This window comes from Anomalospiza imberbis, chromosome 19, assembly GCF_031753505.1.
Source record: "Anomalospiza imberbis isolate Cuckoo-Finch-1a 21T00152 chromosome 19, ASM3175350v1, whole genome shotgun sequence".
Lineage (NCBI taxonomy): Eukaryota > Metazoa > Chordata > Aves > Passeriformes > Viduidae > Anomalospiza > Anomalospiza imberbis.
The window spans coordinates 10,459,469-10,482,318 of NC_089699.1; the positions used below are offsets into that span (position 1 = coordinate 10,459,469).

A 22,850-nucleotide genomic window follows, 5' to 3' on the forward strand; every position below is an offset into this window, starting at 1 on the left:
TGAAAGAATTATTGCTTGTAAAATCTATAGAGATCTTCTAAAAACCTTTGCTACAATTAACATATTTTTTCTAACCCAGCTGTGTTTATCCTGTATTTCTGTAGGTCAGATCTTGCCAGCAAACCGGAACACACCAAGCCCCATTGATCCTGAGACTATCCAAGTTCCTGTCGGCTACGAACCTGACCCTGCAGATCTTGCTCTGTCCAGCATTCCTGGCCAGGAGATGTTCGATCCTCGCAAGCGCAAGTTCTCCGAAGAAGAGCTGAAACCGCAGCCCATGATCAAGAAAGCTCGCAAAGTCTTCATCCCAGATGACCTGAAGGTAATTTGGAACTGGTGACGAGGTGATTCCTACAGGGTCTCTGACAGCTGCTCACTGAGGTACAGGTTTGGAGCGTGAATCCATTTTGTCATGTAAGGTAAATCTTTCCATCTAAATCTGACTTTGCTGTAGAATAAAACTGTTCAGGATTCTGGATGAGTCTGAAGGGAGGATGTCCCTTATTAGTTATGCAACAGTTGAAATGCATGAGCTCAATATTCATTTCCTTTGTATGCTAGAAACTTCCTGCTTGACCTTGGACAAGCTTGCTTTGTCCCATATTTCCCACTTATGAAACAGCCTGATCATGTTTCCTTTTTCTTCATCCTGTCTCTATTCGTGTTTCCTTTTTCTTCATCCTCTGTCTATTCAGCACAGGCTGTGAATCCTTCAAGGAGAATGGAGGACCCTGATGACATGCTGAAGTATATTGTGTCTTATTTGGAAGTTGCAGTAGTTCTGTGTTTAATAATGAATGAGAACACTATAGTAAAAACTATCTCACTAATATATATTCACTAATCCAGGTGAAAGAATCTAGACAAGTGGTAGGAAACAGAAGAAAACAGAATTTTTCTGCTGAGAGGTGTGTTTTAATACAATATGTGAAATACATTACTACATCAATATTTTAGAAGAAAGAGTCTGTGCCACTCACTGCTTCTGAGATGTGAAGAGCAAAGTGCTTGAAGATAAGCAGGAAAATCAATCAACTGATCCAGGTTATCAAACACTCTGAATATTATTTGTGAAGCTGTTTTCCCAGTATGTGCTTTCCAAAAGGATCTCTTTTATCAGAGGCAGTCAGGGCAGAATTTCATTCTGCTGTTGCTACTGCCCCCAAGAGACACAACCTGAGAGCCTGTTGGAGTCAGTGGGAATCTGGCTGCATGTGCAGGGAGCCTGGGATGCCATGTGTTTGCACCAGATTGATAGCATTAGGGAAATAAGCTATTTTTATCCCTAAGCATGCTGTGGTGCAAGTTAAAAGCACAGAAATCACAACTGCAGTAGTGTTCAGGTTGCTGTCACTCAGCTTTCCTTTGCAAAAGTTTGCCTGCACCTTGTTGCTTACCTGGGCAAGTTCTATTGCCTCTTGGGTTGCAGTGCCCAAGGGAGAAGTATCTGCTGCAGGAATGGCTGGAGTTTCTCCCTTTGTCACATCTCCCAGGTACCCTTATTCATCAGAGCAAGCTTTGGCAAAGGTCCCGTTGGCCAGAGGTGGAGCCCAGCAGTGCAGCACAGGAGTGAAGCAGGAGCTCAGGGTCCCTTGGGATCATCCCATCACTTGCCCTTGACTCGTTTCAGAGTGCTTGACCCAAGTGCTGCTCCTGCCCTGGCATGTGGAGCAGCCTCTGGGTTTTGGGGGAGGGTAAGCAGATTAGACCAGTCAATCGTCTCTGGGCTGCATGTGATTTGGAAATGCCAGCCTTACCTCTTTCAGGCCTGGATTAAGGGATTTGCCATTGCAATTTGTTAAAATAAAGAGGGATGAAGCCTAGGTGGCACACTAATAAATTGCTTAAAGCTGATTTTTATGGAGTGAATTGAGATGGGAAATTATAAACAAGATTTAGGTCATAGCTTCTTGCTGCATGCTTGTTTTTTTGGAGGATTTTGTGGGGGACCCATCTACATACAGGTGAAGAGCCATTTAGAGATAATGCTGGCTCCAGATCAGCATTCCTGCACACTTTGTTGAGCCAAACTGATAGAAAGCAGTTCAAGAGCTCTCCTGCCTTGTGCAGCAGCAGAAGGTGCAGAGCAGCAGGATGAGGCTGGGCAGAAGGAACCAGGAGTGGTGGGTGTTTGCTCAGTGCAGCATAGGAGCAGCTGGGTCTCCTGCCCTGTGCTGGTCCTTGGGAGCGGCACAGGGAAATGGAAGCATGTTAAGATGAAGAAAAAGCGAGTTTGAGCTCTGTGACTTGGCCAGGCAGAGTTTGAGCATTGAGTGGCTGCATCACTCATACTCTGCAGGGGACGGAATTTAACCTTTCTCAAGAGATTCTACCTGGTTTGTATTTTCTGAGTTGTTCCAAAGTGCTAGAACTTAATTCAGTTTATGAAGCAACATGAAAACTGCCATTTTGCTGAAGGCCACTTCATTGGAAGAGTGAAAATCAGGTGAAATTCAGTAGTTACTTCGAGTCTTTGATGCACCAATGCAGTAAGGTGATCTAGAGCCAGGTCTTCAGGAATAACACTTTGGGAATGTGTTAGCTCATGAAACCTCAGGGAGTAGTGGACCTATTTCTGTCCAATGTGTTTTTTTTTTCACAGCCAAAGCCTATTGCATTAATCTGTGTTGGGTCCCAGAGCAGCCATCATCACTGTGCCAAGGGAATCCTCTTGTTGTGACAGTGGTGCAGACAGGAACATTTTGGGGCTCAGTAGAGTGCTTTGAACATTAAAAAAGAGTGGCAGTAGATGAAATGGGTGATAACAACACAGAGAGTGAACCAGCAGCTCTGAGCAGGGCCAGAGGTAACTAGTGCTGCTGCAGCCTCTGTTCAGGGTGAGTCATGGCACATGAAGGTGGATGTGCTAACTAGGTCAGCCTAGATGGGAGATGGATTGTACCTCCGGAGCATTGCTTCACTTCTTCTTGGAGGAATTCCCTGTCAGGAGGATGAGGGGGTTAGTGTAAACATTTTGACAGCAACACGTGAGAGCATCTGCGCTGCCAGGGCGGCTTGAGCCATGCAAAGCTGTAACTGCAGTCCCGCTGTGCCACGGGTGACGCTGGAGCCACTCGCGGTCCGGAGGCGGCCGCTGGGAGCGGCTCCCGGTGGGCAGCTCTGCTTCTCCCAAAATCTAACACCTTTGTTTGCCTCTCTGTGTGTCTCACGAGCAGGACGACAAATACTGGGCCAGGCGCAGAAAGAACAACATGGCAGCGAAGCGCTCGCGGGACGCGCGGCGGCTGAAGGAGAACCAGATCGCCATCCGCGCCTCCTTCCTGGAGAAGGAGAACTCGGCCCTGCGCCAGGAGGTGGCCGACCTGCGGAAAGAGCTGGGCAAGTGCAAGAACGTCCTGGCCAAGTACGAAGCTCGGCACGGCCCCCTGTAAATCCAGGGCAGGGGAGGTGGGGTGTTTTGGGGTTTTTTCTTTTTTCTTTTCTTTTTTTCTTTTTTTTTTCTTTGTTGCGGGTTGGCATTTGACTAGATGGACAATGTGTTTCCTGTTTGATAGCACCACACCCAAACCAACCTTTCTGTCTTCAGCACTTTACCAGAAGCAGAAACAAAACTGACTTAATGTTGGTTTTTTGTTGTTGTTGTTGTTGTTTTTTTTTTTTCCTTTTTGTTTGCGTGTACGTGTCCCTGCGTGTGTGTGTGTGCACACGTGTGTGCCCAGGTCTGTGTCTGTGGGTGTGCATGTGCGTGGCTGTGGGTGTGCGTGCGCATCTCAGCACTTCCCATTTTTATCAGCCCTCTTCAAAGGGTGCCACATTTTTACCTGGACTGTTGAGAACCGCCATAGTAAGCTTTTTATTATATATATATTTTTTTTTTTTTTTCCTTCAGTGCTGCTTCAGAGTAGGGGTTTTACGTTCTCGTAATCAGTTCCATCCTCCTGATTTACTTGGAAAGATCCCAGCATAAATTACAAAAAAAAAAAAAAGGAAAAAAACAAAAAAGAAAAAAGAAAAAAAAGGTAGATCTCAGTTTTTTTCGAGAGTAACAAGCTATCATTTTAAGTCTGTCTAATCAGAAAAGTTAACATGCTAATAAAGTGCACAAATAATAATTTAGTACTACACTGCAGAACTATTAATTTATAGATTGCTTTTGTTGTATTTTTAAGTTTTGGTAATAATTGTCTTCAGATTTAAAAGTGCTGTTAGGCTGAGTTTAGCTATACTCATGATAGATCCCATACTGGCTTCTCTGTAGCTACTAAGGTTCCTTTTCTCTCCACGGACCCCAGGTAGGTAGGTAGGAGTTGTGGGTAGAGCACAGAGTGTGTACCTTGCACTGCCTGTACCTGAAGCAATAATCCTGCGTGCATGCTGCCCGGATGTTCCCAGTGGACGTGGGATGGTTCCCTACCCAACAGCAGTCTCGATGTCTTTACCAAGGAGCTCCAAAAAGTCCCAGACACGTTCCCATGAGCATGCTGACTGTGTCCCTGCCGTGGGGGAGCGCATGTGTAAGGAGCAGGATCATTAGTTGAAAATGAGAACAAAATTAAATAGCGTCAAATCAGATCTGATGTTGAAATCAGAGGGGCTTTTCTGTTTTCAGTTAGTTACTCCATTTTGTGATTAAAAGTTGAATAAATACCTAAATTCAGTTGGTTTTTTTCCCCATGTTTTGTAATATATTTTCTGTGGATTATATCTTGCTGTTTAAAAAAAAAATCACTTTTATTCTTTATTCAGTTAGAAGAAGTCACTGGTTTGCAAAGCCCATTTTTTCCTAGTGATTGTTATTTTGAGTGTGACATGAACTGATGGTTCTGAACTTCATTGTTTTAAACTCTGCTTTTGAACATGTATGTTCTAATATAAAGTGGACTTCTGAAAATGAATGTAAGAGACACTGGTGTATTTCAGGAGGGGATGGTGTTGTCATATACTGTGGTTAATCCAATCAATCTAAGTGTTTACTCTAGACCAAAAGGATAGATATTATAAAATGTATAAAGTTTATACAGAATAATTATAGTATGTTCGTTTTGTACAGTATTTTTCAAGTACAAATACTGACAATGTATTTTGAAAGACATATATATAGGAAAAAGAAAAAGCTATTCCATGTTTAAAATATATAGCAAAGATATATATTCTCCATTATTGTATAGAAAGGAACTGCTTAGGGGTTTGTTGGTTGTTGCTTTCTTCTTTTTTTTTTAAATCCGTAATTTTAAGCCTGGCACACTGGCATGTTCTGTGCTTTAAATTAAATTTTTATGGAAGTAATATGGCTTTCCAGGATTTTCCATATTACTGAAAAAGAGAGACTTTTTTATTTTTCATCAGAAACACATAAAGAAACTGTTTAACAGGGACAAAGCACAACATGGATTTTAGTCAACTATTGATTGGACATTACAACATTTTGTAATGGCAGAAAAATAATATATAATACAAAACCACTCATCATAATTTCCAATCTGCTGCTGCTGCTAGAGAATTTGTTTCCAGCTGAATTTTTTTGTTGAAACCAGCTCAGATCCTGTGCACAGCTGTGTACCGCACACAGTTAGTAACGTGAAGGAAATACGGTGCTACGTCTCGCTCACAGTTTTCTCAGCGTTCTGACGTTATCTTCAAATAAAAAGGTCGTTCTTTCCATTAAATCATTATTCACGCTTCAGGAGATGGCTGCAAAGAACTCAGCATTTTGGTCAGCATTAGCAACACCCTTGCATGGGTGGCATTTCTCCGGTATTTTTCCACGAACACGGCTGGCTTGTCGGTGTCCTGCGACGTGCAGTGCTTGCCCGTGGACCATTTGTTCAGCAAACGGAGTTTCCGTGTGCTGCAGAAGGTCTGAAGTGCAGGGAGTTACTCCCTAAAGGTCTGCAGAAGGCACATCAGGAGTCAGGAGGGTCCGGCACAGTTGGGGTCTCTGCTGCAGCCCCTTGGGAACGCCCCTGGTTTTCCCTCTGGGAGAAGCAGGGCTGGGAGCTGCTGTGGACACACCTTGAGCAGCAGCAGACTCTAATCACCCCCACAAAGGGGAAGTTTGGGGTGACCCAAGAGCAGGGTGAGCTCGGTGGTGCCGCTGCTAGGGCAGGTTGTGACCACAGAACTTTGTATAACATGCAAAAGGCAGCTTGGAAAAGAAAAAAAGAGAATTCTTTTGTTTCTTTGGGCAGGGAAGGAGTGGGAAGTGGTTGAAGACTAGGTATCAGGTGTATTGAGGCATGGCCACAGAGCAGCACCGAGGTTCCTGGCTCTGCCTCGCCCGGCAGTGCCAGAGCTGCTTTGGTGCCTCCTCGTCCCATCCCGGCACTGGGAGTGTCACAGGCTGGGCACGTTCGGAGGAGCCTGGGGGACTTGGGCACTCCCCTCTTCCTGGGGGACTTAGGCACTCTGGCTGCTCTGAAAAGCTCACCTGGGAAAAAAAAAATAAATACTGGAAAAAAAAAAAGGTAGAATATGTGGGCTTAAAACTTGGAAAATTCCCAGGTTCACTATCCAGGTTGTCTCCCTGAGAAAACAATGAAAATAAATAAATGGAAATTAGCTCATTTTCAGTTCCCAAGGACAGCTCAGCTGGGCTCGTCACACCTCTGATGGCTTTGTTGCTCATGAAGGAGCTTTTAGGTATAAGAAATTGTAATTTTATAAAAATAGAAATATATATATTTGCAGATTAATTAATAGCTTCTCTAAATAATTCACTGACCTCTATTACATTATAAGCATTTGTAAAATGCTTCTCTTCTCTTTCATTTTTTGCTGAAACTTAGAAGTGGATTTTTTTCTTTTTACAAAAGAATGCCCTCTAGAAATCAGTTTAACTGGAGATGGATTTGGGCATCTGAGCACCTTGGGGCTCTCCGTGGGAAAGCCTGTGGCAGAGGAAGGGGGGGTATTTCTTTTCCTGTTTTGAGTGGTGCTGAAGGCACTAAACCAAGCACCATGGAAATAAGTTCTGACTTGAATCCACAAAAGCAAGAAATTCAGAATGCAGGGGAGGAGCCGGAGCAAGCACCAGGGATGGGATCAGTTCAGACCCCTCTTATTTGAATATCTTGCCTCTGTGGGTTTGTAATACCCCCAATTATTGCTTTAAAATTATTTTTGCAGGTAATTTTACAATAGAGATGTGCAGTTTATTTTTATTTTGTTGACTTTTTTATGTGAAGAAAAAAATTATATTAAAACTTACATGTGATCAACCATCGTATCTCTGGCAACACCACAAGACAGAATTAAATACAAGTTTAACAAATAGATCAAATTATCTGTATGACAAGAAATGGTTTGCATCCTGTATGCTGTTCAGCCCAAATCTTATTTTTTTTTTGTCTGTTATTCTTAATGTTTAATAAACTTTTAAATATTTCTTCTCTCACTGTGTGCTTGTTTTGGTGTATCAGGGTGTGGGGCTTTTGGGAGGGAATTTTTCTCCCCCATCCTCTGATCTGTCCCACCAGGGGATGGATCCCAGCTAATTTGAGGGGGGCAAATATCCCCCAACATTCCCAGCTGCCACCAGGGTTGGGTATACCCACAGCAAATGTGTATTTACATGAGATGAAATAATTCCAATTATACTACAATTAGTGCTATTTACTGTTGTTACAAAAATATGTTATTTTGTATATATATATATATATATATATATATATATATATACACTTTATTTATGGTGAGATGTGGTGATGTGTTAATTCACTGTAAATTCATAAAAATGCTGCATATCAAGGAGTAATTTTTATTGTAGTATACAACATAACTTATTAATTTTACTGTCCATTATAGCCAGTATTTTATATGGACTGCATGACAGATAATACATACTACAGGCTTTAAATATCTAGTTTATAAAAAGATACAGCCTGAGAGAGAAAAACTATAATTCAGAACTTCCTGTACATAAGTTATTAAATATGTGTATATATGTATCTGTATATTTATAGCTGGGTACAGAGCATGATATATAGGCACACATACCTATAAAAGTCTGCATTTTAATATACATAGTACCTATTATGCACAAAATGTATGTTTTAATAACACACTGACTCAATCTCCCCTCTGTGTGTGTACATGCTTTCATTAGTTTTAAATATATACCTATAATATAAATTCATCTATTTTAATATGCACATTAAAGATATGTGTGTATATAAATGTATAAAAATATAAATATTGCATTAAAATAGATAAATATTGCATTTAAATTTATAAAAATTGCATTTTCATCTACCATGTTTATCATAATTGCTTTTGCTTCCTATTTTTATACACCTTTATAAATATATCAAAAGCTTTATTAATACAAAGGTTTTTAATGAGCCAGAAAGTGTACTTGGTCTCATAGCCACAAGCACATATATCTGTGCATCCATAGAGCTATACATTGGCTAATTATACTTTCACAGAGAATATTTAACAGCACTTATTTTATTAATAAACCCTTATAACTTTTTTTTTAATTCAAGTTTATTTTATTGTTACAAAGGATGGTTTTGCCATATATGTTATGCACAAAATGTAATTGCTACAATACATAAACACTGTGGGCACACGCATCCTTGTAGCTCCTTCCCTCTATGTTTTATATATTTACAAGTTTAATAACTGTATTTCATTTAGGCTACCACAATTTACTACTTGAATAAAACTTTTTAATACACACAAAAAATGCCTTTATGATACTAGCTCTGAAATATGCATGAGTTGTCATAACATAGGTACATTTCCACACTCACCTGTGTGCCCATATAGCTCTGGGTGTCTAAAACCTGTGTGTGTATACATATATATATATATATATATAGAGAGAGAGTGTTTATATACATATATATAGATATATATGTATATATACACTATATATAGATGTGTAAATACATATGTAGTGTGTCCACATACTGTTGTATACACTGGTATAAATTCAGTTATGTTTTCATACAGCATACTTAGCAGATTTTAATCATCTAAGTTAATATTTTTATGTTTCTAATTATGTATTTCATTACTGTAATCTGTTTTTACTACACATTCTATATTATGCACAGACATGTATGTGTACACACACAGTGTCTAGTCAGACAGAAATTTAATAATTTTATTTCCATATAGCATATGGAAAAGTATTAATAAGGTTTCTAATAGTTTTACATGAAGATTCATCTAAAAATTGTCATCACTGACAGGTAAAGATCTGATATGTTGTGCACCAAAATGTGTTTTAATAACCCAGAAACACTCCCTGTGGCTCTTGAGCTCAGCCCCTCTGTACACACGTGTGTCTCTGTAACAGAGATTTCCATGTACACACGCAGCAAAGATTTTAAAAAAGGGATATATTTTTACTCAGAGACACATGTATAAAACAATGTGATTTAAAGGTTAAAATTTATATTTTTATATTGTTTTGAAAGGCTAGATTTATATTTTCGATTTTTTTTCCAAAAATATATGAAGTAGATTTTATGATGATGAAGATTAATAAATGTTAGTTGGGACACAACATGTGTTTATTCTAATACACACATTCACCCTGTCTAGCTGTTTGTGCACATTTATCTTTGCATGCACACAACTAGAGACATTTAATAATTATATTTCACACTGCCAACTCAACAGCATTTTCTTCATTAATATGGATTTAGAGCTTTTTGTATCCACATTTTATTGCTTCAAAGATATTTGCTATTTATGTTATTTGTTATGTACAAAATATAGTTGTACAGCAGAAACACACAAGACCTCCTTGACTGCCTCTGTGTGTGCTTCTAGCAGCCTTTTTATTATTGTATTTTTATATAAAGTATAGAACAGATAATAGATAAAACATGTTTTTGGAGATGTTTTATTTCTTATTTACTTCATATGACAGGATTTTCACACATGATGAGGTATTTATTCGTACACGTTTACATATTCAGAGAGAATTTAACAGGTATTATTAATGCAGCATAGTTAGTGGCACAAATATACTTTAATATGTAAGTATTTAAAATAAACCATCTCTTCTCCACCTCAAGCCCAGGAGGCACATCCCAAACTCATCTTTATGAGGAGCCAAGGGTATATTTTGGAGTAGTTTTCCAGATCTTTTGCCACTTTGAGGTCCTAGTACTTTTGCTTTAACCCACCTGCTTTGACTTCAGGATAATTTTGGTGGATTTAACATTTCTGGGGTCATTCATGGATGAAATTTTCCCAGAAAATCCATGATTTAAAAGTAAAAAAAAAAAAAGACTGGAACAGTCCTGAGGTGCTCCCTTGGCCGGGCACAGCCCCAGCTCTGGCAGCCCTGGAGCATCCGACACTGCCTTAGGGCCGAGTTTGCTGTTTCTTTTTAACTCCTTTTCCCAAAGTCCCAGTTTTCATGAAACCCCTGAGAACTTAAGAATCTTTGAGATGCTTTAAATCCTCTGCCACCCTTGCCCAGCTGCTTAGAAGAAATTAATCCGGAGCCAAATAAAGACACAGCCGTGCCCATGGCAAGTCTGCATGGCAAAAACCAAATCCTTGATATTGCATTTAAGAGGAATAAATTGGATTTGTCACTGTGACTGTGACCGGTGCGCTTCCGCAGCGTATTGGATTTTTTTTTTTTAATATGTAATCACTCCCTAAATGCAAATGTGGGTGGGGAAGTGGGAAAGCTCCATGGTGGGAATGCTGAGAGCCCCTCCGAGCCAACACCAGAGGTCACGCAAGCTCCATGAGCACGTCCCGAGCGCTGGGATCTGCTCCAAAACACCGCCAGCTTTTCCTCTTTAATATCCCCTGAGCCTCCCTCGGGTGTTTCTCGCTCGGTGCCGCTGCTGCAGGTGAGACCCTGTGAAGGTCGAAGTCCCCGGTGGTCAGGGACAAACCCAGTGTCACCCCACCAGCGCCAGGGCTCTGCCTGAGCCGCGTGTGAGACATCGGGGGCTGGCAGGGCCCGGGGTGCCCGCGGTGCTCCAGCTGCTCTCTGCGAGTGTCAAACTCACTCAGGCTTAAAAGGATAACGCTCAATCATTTTGCACATTCGCAGACTCAACTTTAATTGAAATGTGAAAATTAGCCCCGCCTGCAGACAGCACGCAACAGCCGGGTTTCACCCGGGATGGGTGAAACCAGCCAGAGGTAATTTATTGTAACCAGGACTTTGGCCCAGCAACCTGATTCCTCCAACCTGAATTTCGTTCCCTGCTTTTCCCTCTCCACTTCTGTAGGCTCCAGACAGAAACATCACCCCTGGGAAAGGACACAGCACCCTGCTCAACTGTGTGTCAGCCCTGGGCCCAACTTACAGATGAACTGGTTGCCCCATTCCAAGGTCCCAGTGGTCCTGGAGGAAACATGCCTTGTGAATTGGATGTTCTTCCACCACTAAGTTAAGGCTTTTTGTGTTACCTGGTGTTAGCAACTCGGATTATGAGGGTGAAATATAAATTATACTCTGGATCCCAGTGCTGCCTTGCTTTATACCTGCAGGTCAGAGCTCAGCACAGCTTGTTCCATTTTCCAGCAAAACCCCTGGTGGTAAGGGTAAACGTGGCATGGCACAGGTCAGCCACAACTTTTTTGGACAAGTTCTATCACAACAGTTCAGCCATCCCTGGTATGCAGCACAGATGGCAGAAAATTTAAAGGGCTTGTCAATACCAGAGCTGATGTCTCCATCATCAAAAGCGGTGACTGGCTCTGTGATTGTCCCATGATTAACCCAAGCTCAACCCTAACTGGGATGGAAGGAATGCAGCGCCCTAGACAGAGCACTCACATCCAGCTTGTTCTTGGCCCTGATGGGCAAAGTGCCTGGATTGCACCATTTATTGCTGCTGTACCATGTACATTATGGGGAAGGGATGTTTTAGGACAATTTGGAACTACCGTGCAGACAGATTCGGCTTCACTGAAGGATCTTTTTCATAGAGGCCATTGATAAGCCATTCCAAACTCTATTTGGCAAACTCATGTCACTCATATTCCAGAATTTGGTATTTTGAAATATGATCACGTATCTGTTGACACTTAGTCTCGTTTCTTGATGGCAACTGCCCACACTGGAGAGAAGGCCCATGATGTCACTGGGCAATGGCTCACCTGCTTTGCCACTTTAGGCCTTCTGGCCACCATGAAAACAGACAATGGGCCTGCCTACACTTCTGAGCAGACTTGCCAATTCTTACAACAGTGGGGTGTCTCCCACAGCACAGGTATTCCCCACTTTCCTGCTGGGCAGGCTATTGTTGAACGTGCCCACAGGACACTGAAAACCATGCTTGAAAAACAAAAGGAGGAGGAGTTAGGGTATCCACAAGACAGATTAGCAAAGGCCTTGTAGGTTCTCAGTTTTCTGAATTGAGATGAGGTTGGCCAAACAGCATGTGAAAGACAATATTCTTTCGATACGAAGGCTGATCCCAGGCCTGTGGTGATGGTAAAGGTCCTGTTAACGGGGCAATGGAAAGGACCCTTAGATCTACTGGCATGGGGCAGGGGTTATGCTCATGTCTCCACAGGTCACAACGTGAAATGGGCTCCTTTGCCTTGCGTGCAGCCATTTGTTGTGCCATCCTGGTTGGCAAAGGCACTGCCCAGGTCTTACCCCCTAAGATGGACAGAGCCAGTGAATGATGTTACCCATACTGATACCATGTCCACATTGTTCATGTCAAGGCATATGTTGGTGTTTTTGAAGGGTTATTACTGGGTTACTCCCCCTCTTCCTTGCTCAGTCATATTACATCTGAAAATGTTTCAGGATCTGCTCAGGTTTTTCAAATCTTGTAGACAACCTCTGCTTCAGGGTGTGGTTTAAACATTTAGTAGTATATGGCATAACTGTCTTTGGTGAGATTTTATTGATTAAACAAAGAAGGGGGAGATGTGGAAGATAAGAAATCCTGTTCACTTCTGCTCACTCTTGCTCACCAGAAAGCACTCTGGGTAAGGTTCAGCTAACAGCAAGGCAAAAAAGAGGTCATGTAAGCAGAGAACAAATTGTATGACTGGTGTGTGGTCACCTCGTGTGCGGGGCAGTGACTGGCCGGGGAGACGTGTGGACGCTGCGAGATCAAAAATGATGGTTGGGTAAAAGGACATGTGAACATGTGAATAGCAACACCGCAGAGGCAGGGCAGCTTGTTTTGCTTAAGTTTAGAGCATAAAAATTGGTTTTTTGCAATAAAGTGTTCCCCTGGAGACAGCAAGAAGGAGGTCCATGTGTCTTTGTTCCTCATTGCTACAAAGAAGGAAAAGCTGCCTTCTTGGGATGCTGTGTGTGCTGGTTTTGGGGTAGAGTTAATTTTCTCACTTGATGCCCCTCTCCCAAAACATGGGATTAGAGCTCCTCCTTCCACCTCTCCCTCCTTCTGCACTGTCACTAATTTCTCATGTCCCTGTGTCACAACATCAGCTGGGAAAAAGTGTCTGGAGCCTGGAACATCCTGGTGGCTCTGTCAAACAAGGTGGCAGGGAAGCAAGATTGAAGACTTTGTTTAAGTCTAGGGGAGAAGAAAGCAAGGGGGGAAGTGAGTCTGCAGCTACAGAAAACCTGCCTGGAAGGGCTCTTCTCTGAGCTGCTGCAGACAGGACATGGAGTAACAGGCTTAAAGTACAGCAAAGAAAACAATGCTTGGGCAGCTGGAAAAAAAACCAAAAATCAAGAGGGCAGCGGGGAAACATTGAAGTAAACTGCCTGGGAGGATTGTGAAATCCCCATTATTAGAGGCTTTTTAGAACAAGCCTGTCAGGAGTGACAGGCAGAGTCCATCCGGCCTGCAGGCAGAGGAGGGGCTAAAAATATCTCACAGTCCCTTCAATCTTTATTTTCAGTGTTTTAGCAGAAGGCAGATTAAGCTGCTCAGCACCACCATCAGCTTCAAGACAAAAGCCATTTCAAACATATTCATATATTAAGACACATATTATAAAAAATACAATCTATATTCCCCTCCTGGACCAATCCTGAGCTTCCCACGTTCATGGGTTTTGATTAGAGAAGACAGCTGAGTTCCCACAGCAACAATGTTCAATCCTCCAGCATTTAAGATGCTACTAAATCCTTGCTTGTTGAATCCAAAAGTGCCACAGGCTCCCCATGTTCAGTAGGTGTTGTGGGTTGGGTTTCAGTGTTTCAACATCCAGAATAACTACTGCTCTCCATCCAAACATCCTGTGGGCTGCTCTGGATGCCCTGTTGGAGAACAGCTCAGTTGCTGGCTGGCTGTGTCACAGAAGCCACATACCACATCTGGTCACACCTCCGGGCCTCTCCTGGAAGCCACCACCACCCACCAGACAGTGAAGAGGCGCCTGCTGGAGCTAAAGCCACTCATTCAGTCAGTCTCTACCAACAGCTTTTCACCTCTGAAAATTTAAGGAAGATTTGCAAAGGCACCTAGAGGATTTGGGCACTCAAATCCATGCCAGCAGGGCTGGGGCTGCTAAGCAACAGAGACATCTGAACAGATCCCTCTGAGAGCACATGAGCTTCATTAGCTAATAATGTGACTTATGTTACGAAACTGGCCTCTCTGCCAGCCTTTTGCAACAGGATTTTGGTTCCCCAGCTTATCCTTAGGAGCAACTACCCTGGTTCTGCAAAGGAAACAAGCACTGCCACCTTTACTGCTCACCACAGACAGAAGGAGGATGCCTGGAGTGGAAACAACCCAGTGACAGACACCCAGCTCAGTGCCAAAACACCATCCACCAAACACTACCCAAATAGGAATCTGAAAACTCTTATCAAGAGAGCCCTGCTTTCCCTGGGGCTCTGACCTGTGACTGGAACTTCTCTTTTGTGTTCAGCTGGCACCTGGGACAGGTGCTCTGTGCTGAATTCCCCAGGCAGGCTACAAAGCTCACAGCCAACCCCAAGGCTGAGCAGCCTGGGAATGCTGGGAATGCCAAGGTAAAGGCATCCCAACACTTCCAACAGCCACTAGAGAACATCTCAGGTGTCTTATGTCCATTCCCTTCCTTCTGACAGTGGCTGGTGAATTTATTGAGCCAAATGATGACTGAAACACTCCCAAGCAACAGGATGGAGGAGCAGCCTTGTGCTGTTGGAGCACAGAGCTCAATGGCACAGGCTGAGAAAGGGAAGGCAGAAAGCACCCACACCCTGGAGCCAGCTTTGCCGTGCCATCCTGATCACTCTTTTGTCAATTTTTAGCTTTAGCCTTATGGCACCTATTGATGGGTGAAAGCAATCAGCAGCAGAGCCCAACATCCCGTGCTCTTTAAAAATCCAAAGCATGGAGAAAAGATTTAGTCAAGCACATGACGTGACCATGACAGCCTTGGCCTTCAGGGACATCTCGTGGCTAAACACACCAGACCCAAGTAAAGAATTGTGTAGAGGCTCTGAGCAGGAGGGACATTTAAGCAAGGAAAAAAAAAAAAAAAACTATGAAAAATTGTAGTATCTTCTTCTTTAACTTGCTCATTCCAGCCCCAACAATGTACATTTTATAGAATATCCTGAGTTGGAAGGGACCCACAAGGCCACTCAAGCCTCCTGGACAGGACTTCCTTACTTACCTAGAACTGGGAGATTCTTACCATAATCACAAATAATTACAAGGAATGTGGAGCAGACAGAACTGGAACAACAGCCTACTTTTAGACCTCCTTTTTTAACAGGAAGAAAAATTAATATTGTCTTTGGGCATTCCTCACTATTTATTTTAAACCAATACAACTCAAACAAGCACTCTAAGATAAATCCTTAAATGAAGCCCTTCTTTTAATAGAATTATTTTTTGATGCACAGGATATTGTGTTATAAAAACATGACCTAAGAATATATCCAGTACTCAAAGTACCTGCTGCATCCCCGACATTTTCTGGAAAGGTCCATCTGAAATGTCTCTGCTTTATTTAGATTCAGCCAACTTGTTGCACTTCTAAAACCTAGAGGCATAGAAAATACAGAAGCAAGTGCTTTTAAAAACACTTGCCTTGGGAAGACAAAGAAATCCCATCTCTGTACTGCAGCAAGCATTACTGGAAAAAGCACTATCCTTACTCCTGAGAGGAATCAGCCTCAAGAGCTGCAATTAGATGGAGAGAAAAAAGAAAAGACTAATTGATATGCTTGCTTTCCAGACAGAAATACATTTTTAGTTCAGCTTGTCTGTATTTTATGCAATGATACTCCTCCAGGGATAGGAGCAAAATTATGTATTTCAATATTCTAAGCTGAAAAAAAATCCCAATATATTCCTATACCCCCGAACAGCAAAAGGGAAAAGGAAGTTCTATCTACTGACCAAAATTCAGACAGAAATATATTTTTTCCATACTAAAGATTGAATAATTTGGATTACAGTCTTTCTTACAATTTTTAAAGCATTGACTGAGCAGACATGAGCGTCCTAAGCTTCAGCTCAGGATCCTTTTTGTCAGGAGTGGCCACAGTATCAGTCCCTGACTGCCCTGCCCAAAGGATGGAGGTGGGAAAAAAACAACCACCAAGAAAACAAGAGTTTCCAAATTGCACCAAATGTTTATTGTTAGTCTAGTACATTCAATATCATATTGACTAGAATACAGTAATTCAAAATATTTTTGGCGAATTGAAACTTTTTAAAAACCATTTCAAACACTCCAAAAAGCAAATGCAATGAAAAATTAACTTAAAATTAAAACAAACATATTCAAGCAATAGTTTAACTTTTGACTACAGAAAATCTTTACATGTATTTTAGTGGTTTTAGCAGTACTGCATTTCAACAAAATATATGGACTCACAAAAAGTGGAAAATATTAAAATAGACACAATGTTAAAAAACTGAGGCATCCAGATCTGCAAGACTGTTGTAGCAGAATCACCTGCCCAGCTGTTCCCTTTGCTTTCTTTTGGGGCAGTTTGAGTTTGCTGTGGTGCTGCCACTTCTCTGATCACCTGCTACCACCACACAGCAAGTCTTCAATGTCCTGAATTTAAAGTTTGTCCCTCTGGTAAATTCCCTATACGAATGTAAATATTCCAAAACTTGCAGCCCTCTGGCAAATCTGAGTGAAACAGGACCTTTGAAACATCCCTACCTTGCTATTTATTGTCTGCAGACAGGCAATATCCAGAACAAAATCTGAAAAAGGCAACATATTTTGGTTTTGTTTTTAAATACTGACGTTTAAAACTGAGTAAATTAGAAAAAGGATAAAGTCAATCTTAATATAAGACATTCATTACATAGTGGGACAGGATACAATTATTGGACAAACAGGATTACAACGACTCTTCTACACTGGTCATTTGAGCACACGTCCTACAGTCATGACTTGCTACCACAGCTGGATTTCCTGGACAGACAGACAGTAACAAAGACCAGTTAGACTCTGTGTAAAGTCCCAGGATGACAAGTGACACCCTGCCAAGCTCTGCTCCCTGCCAGGCTGTGCTTGTGAAGACCCCTGAGCTCCAGGTGCTCAGCAATGCTCTGCCTGCTGCTCCCACCTGGATTTCCCAGCAGAACCACCCCATCAAAGCTGGTGGGACCAATCAGTTCAAGTCCCTTTGGAAACCCAAGTCTCAATGCCACGTGTGTGTACATGGGCTGGGGAAATGGCCATGGCTTGGAGGGGGATATTCCCCACACGAGCCCCCACCCTGGGCAGCATGGGTACAGCTGGGAACTTGGAGGAGAAAATCACCTCAGCTATTCCTTTTACAGCTCTTCATTACAAATAAAGCCAACTTAAGGTCTGGTTCAGTGGTACAGAAAATGAGCAGAATGCTGCCATGTTAGAACTCAGCAGAATCACATTTAGCTTGTAGAAGTGGTTATTACAATTACAGCTGCAACACAAACTTTGGAAGAGGTACAATGTTTGCTCCTCAGAACAGGGTGTGGAATGTAACCATTTCTTGCAAGAGTTTGCAACATGAATAACTGCATAGATGACAGTTGTGTGTCTTCAGTTCAATAAATGTACTTTTAAAGTTTACAAAAAACACAAAAAAGTTTCTATAAAAGTCACATTATACCAAGATAATGGGTGGTAAAAGTAGATTAGCTGTCTCTGATTCATGTTTAAGAAATGACTCGTGGAAAGGTGATAGAAACCAAATTCATGTCAAGAGCATTACGTTTTCACTATTGCACTGACTTCACCATTTGAATCCTTAATTTAGAAAAATTCACGTAGTTAAAAACTGTAAAATTAAACTAGCATACAAAATCTGTTTGTAAACATCAGGTAGCCAGTTCTGCTAACGTGGAATGGACTCTTGGTTACTGCAGTACAGTATCTTGGTTATTTACAGCACTTGCCATGTGATGGGAAATGGCAGGACACAAACATCAGTTCACAGTAATTGTGTTCACAGAACTACCTAAGTCAGTGCAGTTTTGCTGTGCAATTTTTCCAATTCCCTCAAATCTTTAAGTCAAATAATACTGTTACAGAGGCCAAGTGCAGATTATTGTTTTGTACAATCTCATAAGTGACGAATGATCTCTGCAGGACTTCTGTAAAGGTACTTCCAAATGGCATAGTAATGGACAGCAGCTGCTGTGGCCACGAAGACGTGCCAGATGGCGTGGGCAAAGGGGATCACTCCATCACTCTTGAAGAACACCACACCCAGGCAATAGATCAAACCTCCCCAGGCCACCTCCTGCAGTCCCTCGGTGTTGCTCTGCCAGGGAACAAGGACAGGTCAGGGGCAGGGTGTAGAGGGGGCAAAGTGTATTTATGGACAAAATACAAAGTGCTTTTTTCCCCCAAGCAAAGGGAGCTGGCTGTGACAGCTCAGAAGATGTTGGGTGCGACAGATGGACAAGTGAGAAATGCAATGTATTTATATTACACTTTGTGAAATGCACAATAATGTGTTTATATACTATGTGCCCATAGCACTAGAGAAGTTATACTGGGACAACTCAAGAACTAAAACAAGACTGATGGTTTGCTTCGTCAGCAGAGCAGACAGTCATGGAGATAAAGAAAACCACATTACTCTGTGGAAGTGTGAGTTTAATGCAGCTCCTCCCAGCAAGACTTTGATACAGCCAGTTAAGGCATTAACTTGAAAATGTGTCAGGTTTCTATTAGCAGCAGAGAGGGTTAATCAACATTATCTAAAATGTGTAACTATAAATAAGTTTGGAGTAGGATGCTTTTCAGATGCACCAAGAAACCAAGGCTCTCTTTATCTACACAATGCAGCCTGGACTGATCAAAACAAGGCAGCATTTCACTGAAGTGTGAACTATAAATCCAGACTATAAGTGGTTGCATTTGGTTGCTCTGCAAAGAGCATTTACAAGTACAGTGTACTAAAATGAACATCTCTGCAGAGGAAAGAGCTGCACCGAAATTTAAGCTGGTTATAAAAGGAAAGTTTTGTTTGTTTGCACTGTTAATAGTCACATTCCTTACCATGGATGTCACTACCAGAGCAGGAGAAAATCCCATCGCTAAATAGAAAAAGAGTTCAACGATCTTATACCTAAAAAGGAATGATTTGAGTCATTTAAGGAGGTGTACAAAAGGATGAATGTTTCCTTCAATAGCAAAAAAGAGTATTTTAAATTGTGTGTTGGTATTGGGCCATTATTCAAAAAGCTTTGCATGCAGATAAATAACCAGTGTTTTATGATAAAATTAAAACTACTGTATATCTCTGCATTGTAGAGTTGCAGGCAATACCTTCTCTAAATACTGCCTAGACGTCTTCACTTGCAGTAAGTACAAGTGAGAATAAAACACTGACACAACCTAAATTTTCTTATTTGATGAGAACCTTGGTATCATCAAAAAAAAACAAAAAAACAAACCAATAAGTTTGGTCTTGTTCTCTGAAGATAATTTTCATTTTAAAGTTAAATGCAAAGAATAATTCTTACTTGTTCATCTTGCTCATCTCCAAAACAAATAAAGTTTGGTCATGTTCTCTGAGGATAATTTTCAGTTTAAAGTTAAATGCAAAGAATAATTCTTACTTTTCATGGTAGAGAAATACATAAAGGGTTCCTCCAGCAGCCATCAGCCAGATAAACCATCTCATGTGAGATGCCAGAGGTCCCAGCTCACGGAGATTTAACCTGGAGGCATAAAGGTTCCAAGAGACAGAGGTGATGAGTAAACAGACCACACTGACACAGGAGCAGTAGGGATTAATAAAAACAAATAAATACTCAGAGCTTTAACTACAGAATGATGGGGGAACAAACACTGGGACATTCTATCCACAGAGAGGCAGAAGGTGTTTGCACTGATGGGTGGAAAGCATAAACTGAGGTATGTGGAATATACAGAAACTACCTTCTGATGTTTTCTAGCATCACTTCCTGTTCAGCAAGGCCCAGGAGATGACATTACAATGTCTGTCACAACACATAATTTGGTCAATTGCATCTAAGAAGCCATCAATAGATTTTGGAAAGCTGCAATGATGAACTGTTTATTTTGGAAAAGCTTTGATTCTGCAGCTGTGGTCCCCATTTCTTACCACGGTGCGTAGGATGCTGCAATGAAGACATAGATCATCATTCTGTCACACATGTGAAAGCAATGTTCCATTGTCCTAGGGAGAGAGAGACAGAACAGGTCACCATGACACATTTTGGGAAGATTTTTGCATCATCTCACTTTCCTGACATGCTTTGGAATTACTTTGGGGAAAATACCATCACCTCCATCTCTCTTACAACTATGTGGAGACACCTAAGAGCTGAGCACTTCTCCAGTCCTCTCCCCTTCTCCACCCCCACCCTGCATCCCTGTCACATCAACTTTGCCTAATCCAGACACTGTTACTATTTAGTGACTACTGGCTATATCCAATTTATGGCCCAGAATTATTTGGGGGGGGGTCTTACAAGGGATAAATAAAATAAAATAAAAATAATAAATCCCCTGTCAGTTTTGCTATTGCTGCCTTGGTCCCATGGAGGTTTCCTGCTGGTTAGCTGGGCATTGGCAAAAGCTGTGCTCCTCAAAGCACTTGAGATGCCGTAGTCCCAGACAGTGTCTTCATGTCTGCAATGGGATGTTTTCCATCAACCACTTACATTATGTTTTTCCCATTCTGTTTCTGGACTAGGAGCCACTACAGCCGACCAAAACACATTTGCTTTGTGACAAGGCAGCAGACATTCAAGTTCACTGGTACATGAGCTTGGCTCACCATTTCTTCCAAAAAAATGAAGGGTGTTTTTATCATGATTCAGTAGAAAGTACCACTCCAACCTCCTGTAAAATTGGTTTTGACTGAGAAACATAATGGGGAAACATCACGAGGAAGTGAAACATTTTCTCCTGCTACCTTAGGTGACTCTTCTTCCAGGAAACAATGTGGAACACGGTGGAGACGATGAAGAGGGCGCAGAGCCCCACCCCGTACATCCATGCTGTGATCTTCTCCCAGCGGTCATCCGAGAGCCGATGCAGGAGGGCACTGCCCACGATGGCAGGAACAATCAGGAACTGCCAAAACAAAAGGCCACTGTCAGGTCTCTGCCGTGGTGCCAGCCACAGAGCAGCACCAGCAGGCAGAGAGCCCAGCCCCAGCAGAGAGTTTTGTCATTTACTGAAGTTGACACATCAGCACCAGAAATTCATCGATGTCTCGGGTGTAGGTTAGATCTGGTTTTGCTAAATTTCTCCCCCCATAGTACCAGGGATGGTTACCAACTCCTCTAGGCATGACAACAAATTATTTTGTCTAATTTTGTTAAGTATTATCAGTGGTTTTATTTTCACATTCTGCCTCATGTTTTAAAATCATGTTGATCTTACTCTAGGTTTGCATTTAAGCCACCTCTTGTGCATAAGACACAGAGCACAAGACAAACCAAAATAAACTTGAATCCCAAATGAAAAATCAAAGCATTTAGCAAAGTGTAGTTGCAAGAATTAAGCAATAGGTTTGCAGAACTTGGGTTTAAGCTACCATAAATAAATTAGCTGCAAACTTCTCTCATTAATAGATTTTAATGCACAAAGATGTTCTTCTAATGCAAGCATATCCAACTCTGTTTTCCTTCCGACCTCCCTCTCAAGCATTTCTAATTCACTTCTTCCAAAACAGGCCCTGTTCAAACATCATGATAAAATTACCACGCTTGCATGAAGCATCAAAGAAGTGACTGCAGGCTTTAAATGCATACATTCAAAACTACACTCCCTTCCAGACTAAAATACGATGTACCTCTATCTCCTTCAGGAAAAGGCAAAAAGAAAAGACGGGGGTGGGAAGGAGAAAATAACCTAAAAACCCTAAAAAACACCCTATGTCCAACAAGTATTTAAAGAAGAGAGCTCACTGACTCAGGTATTTCTACCCATCTCCTTCCACTATCAAGTCAGCCTTCTAAGTTACAAACACTGCACAAATTCCCTTCCAGGCCCTACAGCACGTCTAAGATGCTAATTTGTTCCCCTGAATTGCAAATAAGCTTCTCAGGGTTAAATTCTAGGTAATTTAACCCAAGTCTCATATGTTAAACAATAAAGCCAGGAACAAACAATGTTTAAACAAATCTGGCCACTTTGCATTACAGGTTTGATAGCTCAGACTGCAGAGTTCTAGTCTAGCCTGACCTATCTGTCCTTTATCTAATTACAGACCAGAGGAAATCAAGGTTCTGCTCAGTGCAGAGCAAACTGAATGAATCTGAGAATAACAAAAAACAAGTGGCTTTTCCTTCTAACTTTGAAGTACATCAGCTGTAGCTTCATTACTATTAAATTTCTTTATGATTTGCAAAATTTAGTGTATTTGTGCCAAAAGCTGTAGAGTCATTGGAATGAAAAGTATGGCATTGATACATTCACAGCATTGGGACTAGAGGTGAAAACACTTCCTGGGCTTTGCAATGGAACTATGGAAGTTGACGTGGTGCACTTTAAGGCCAGAAATAGTCTGCCAGCCTGGC

At 41.7% G+C, this 22,850-nt stretch overlaps 2 protein-coding genes across 8 annotated transcripts in view; one reads left to right on the forward strand and one right to left on the reverse strand.

The window, feature by feature from the left end:
• The window catches only part of HLF (HLF transcription factor, PAR bZIP family member), a 36,466-nt gene extending 29,109 nt beyond the window's left edge, over positions 1–7,357 (forward strand). The window contains exons 3-4 of one of the 2 annotated variants that reach the window (XM_068209663.1): positions 105–325; positions 3,180–7,357. In XM_068209663.1, coding sequence (XP_068065764.1) covers positions 105–325; positions 3,180–3,395 — 437 coding nt within the window. In that variant the 3' untranslated portion in view covers positions 3,396–7,357. Of the gene's footprint in view, positions 1–104; positions 326–852; positions 1,386–3,179 lie in introns of those variants that run through there. The other variant, XM_068209662.1, reaches the window with a different exon arrangement.
• A 9,323-nt stretch (positions 7,358–16,680) lies between these two features.
• Positions 16,681–22,850, reverse strand: part of MMD (monocyte to macrophage differentiation associated) — a 41,340-nt gene continuing 35,170 nt past the window's right edge. For all 6 annotated transcript variants that reach the window (XM_068209667.1, XM_068209669.1, XM_068209665.1 and 3 more), the window contains 5 exons: positions 21,239–21,399; positions 20,423–20,497; positions 19,914–20,015; positions 19,351–19,420; positions 16,681–18,607 (listed from right to left, as the gene is read on the reverse strand). In XM_068209667.1, the coding sequence (XP_068065768.1) occupies positions 18,407–18,607; positions 19,351–19,420; positions 19,914–20,015; positions 20,423–20,497; positions 21,239–21,399 (609 nt within the window). In that variant the 3' untranslated portion in view covers positions 16,681–18,406. The remainder of the gene's footprint in view (positions 18,608–19,350; positions 19,421–19,913; positions 20,016–20,422; positions 20,498–21,238; positions 21,400–22,850) is intronic.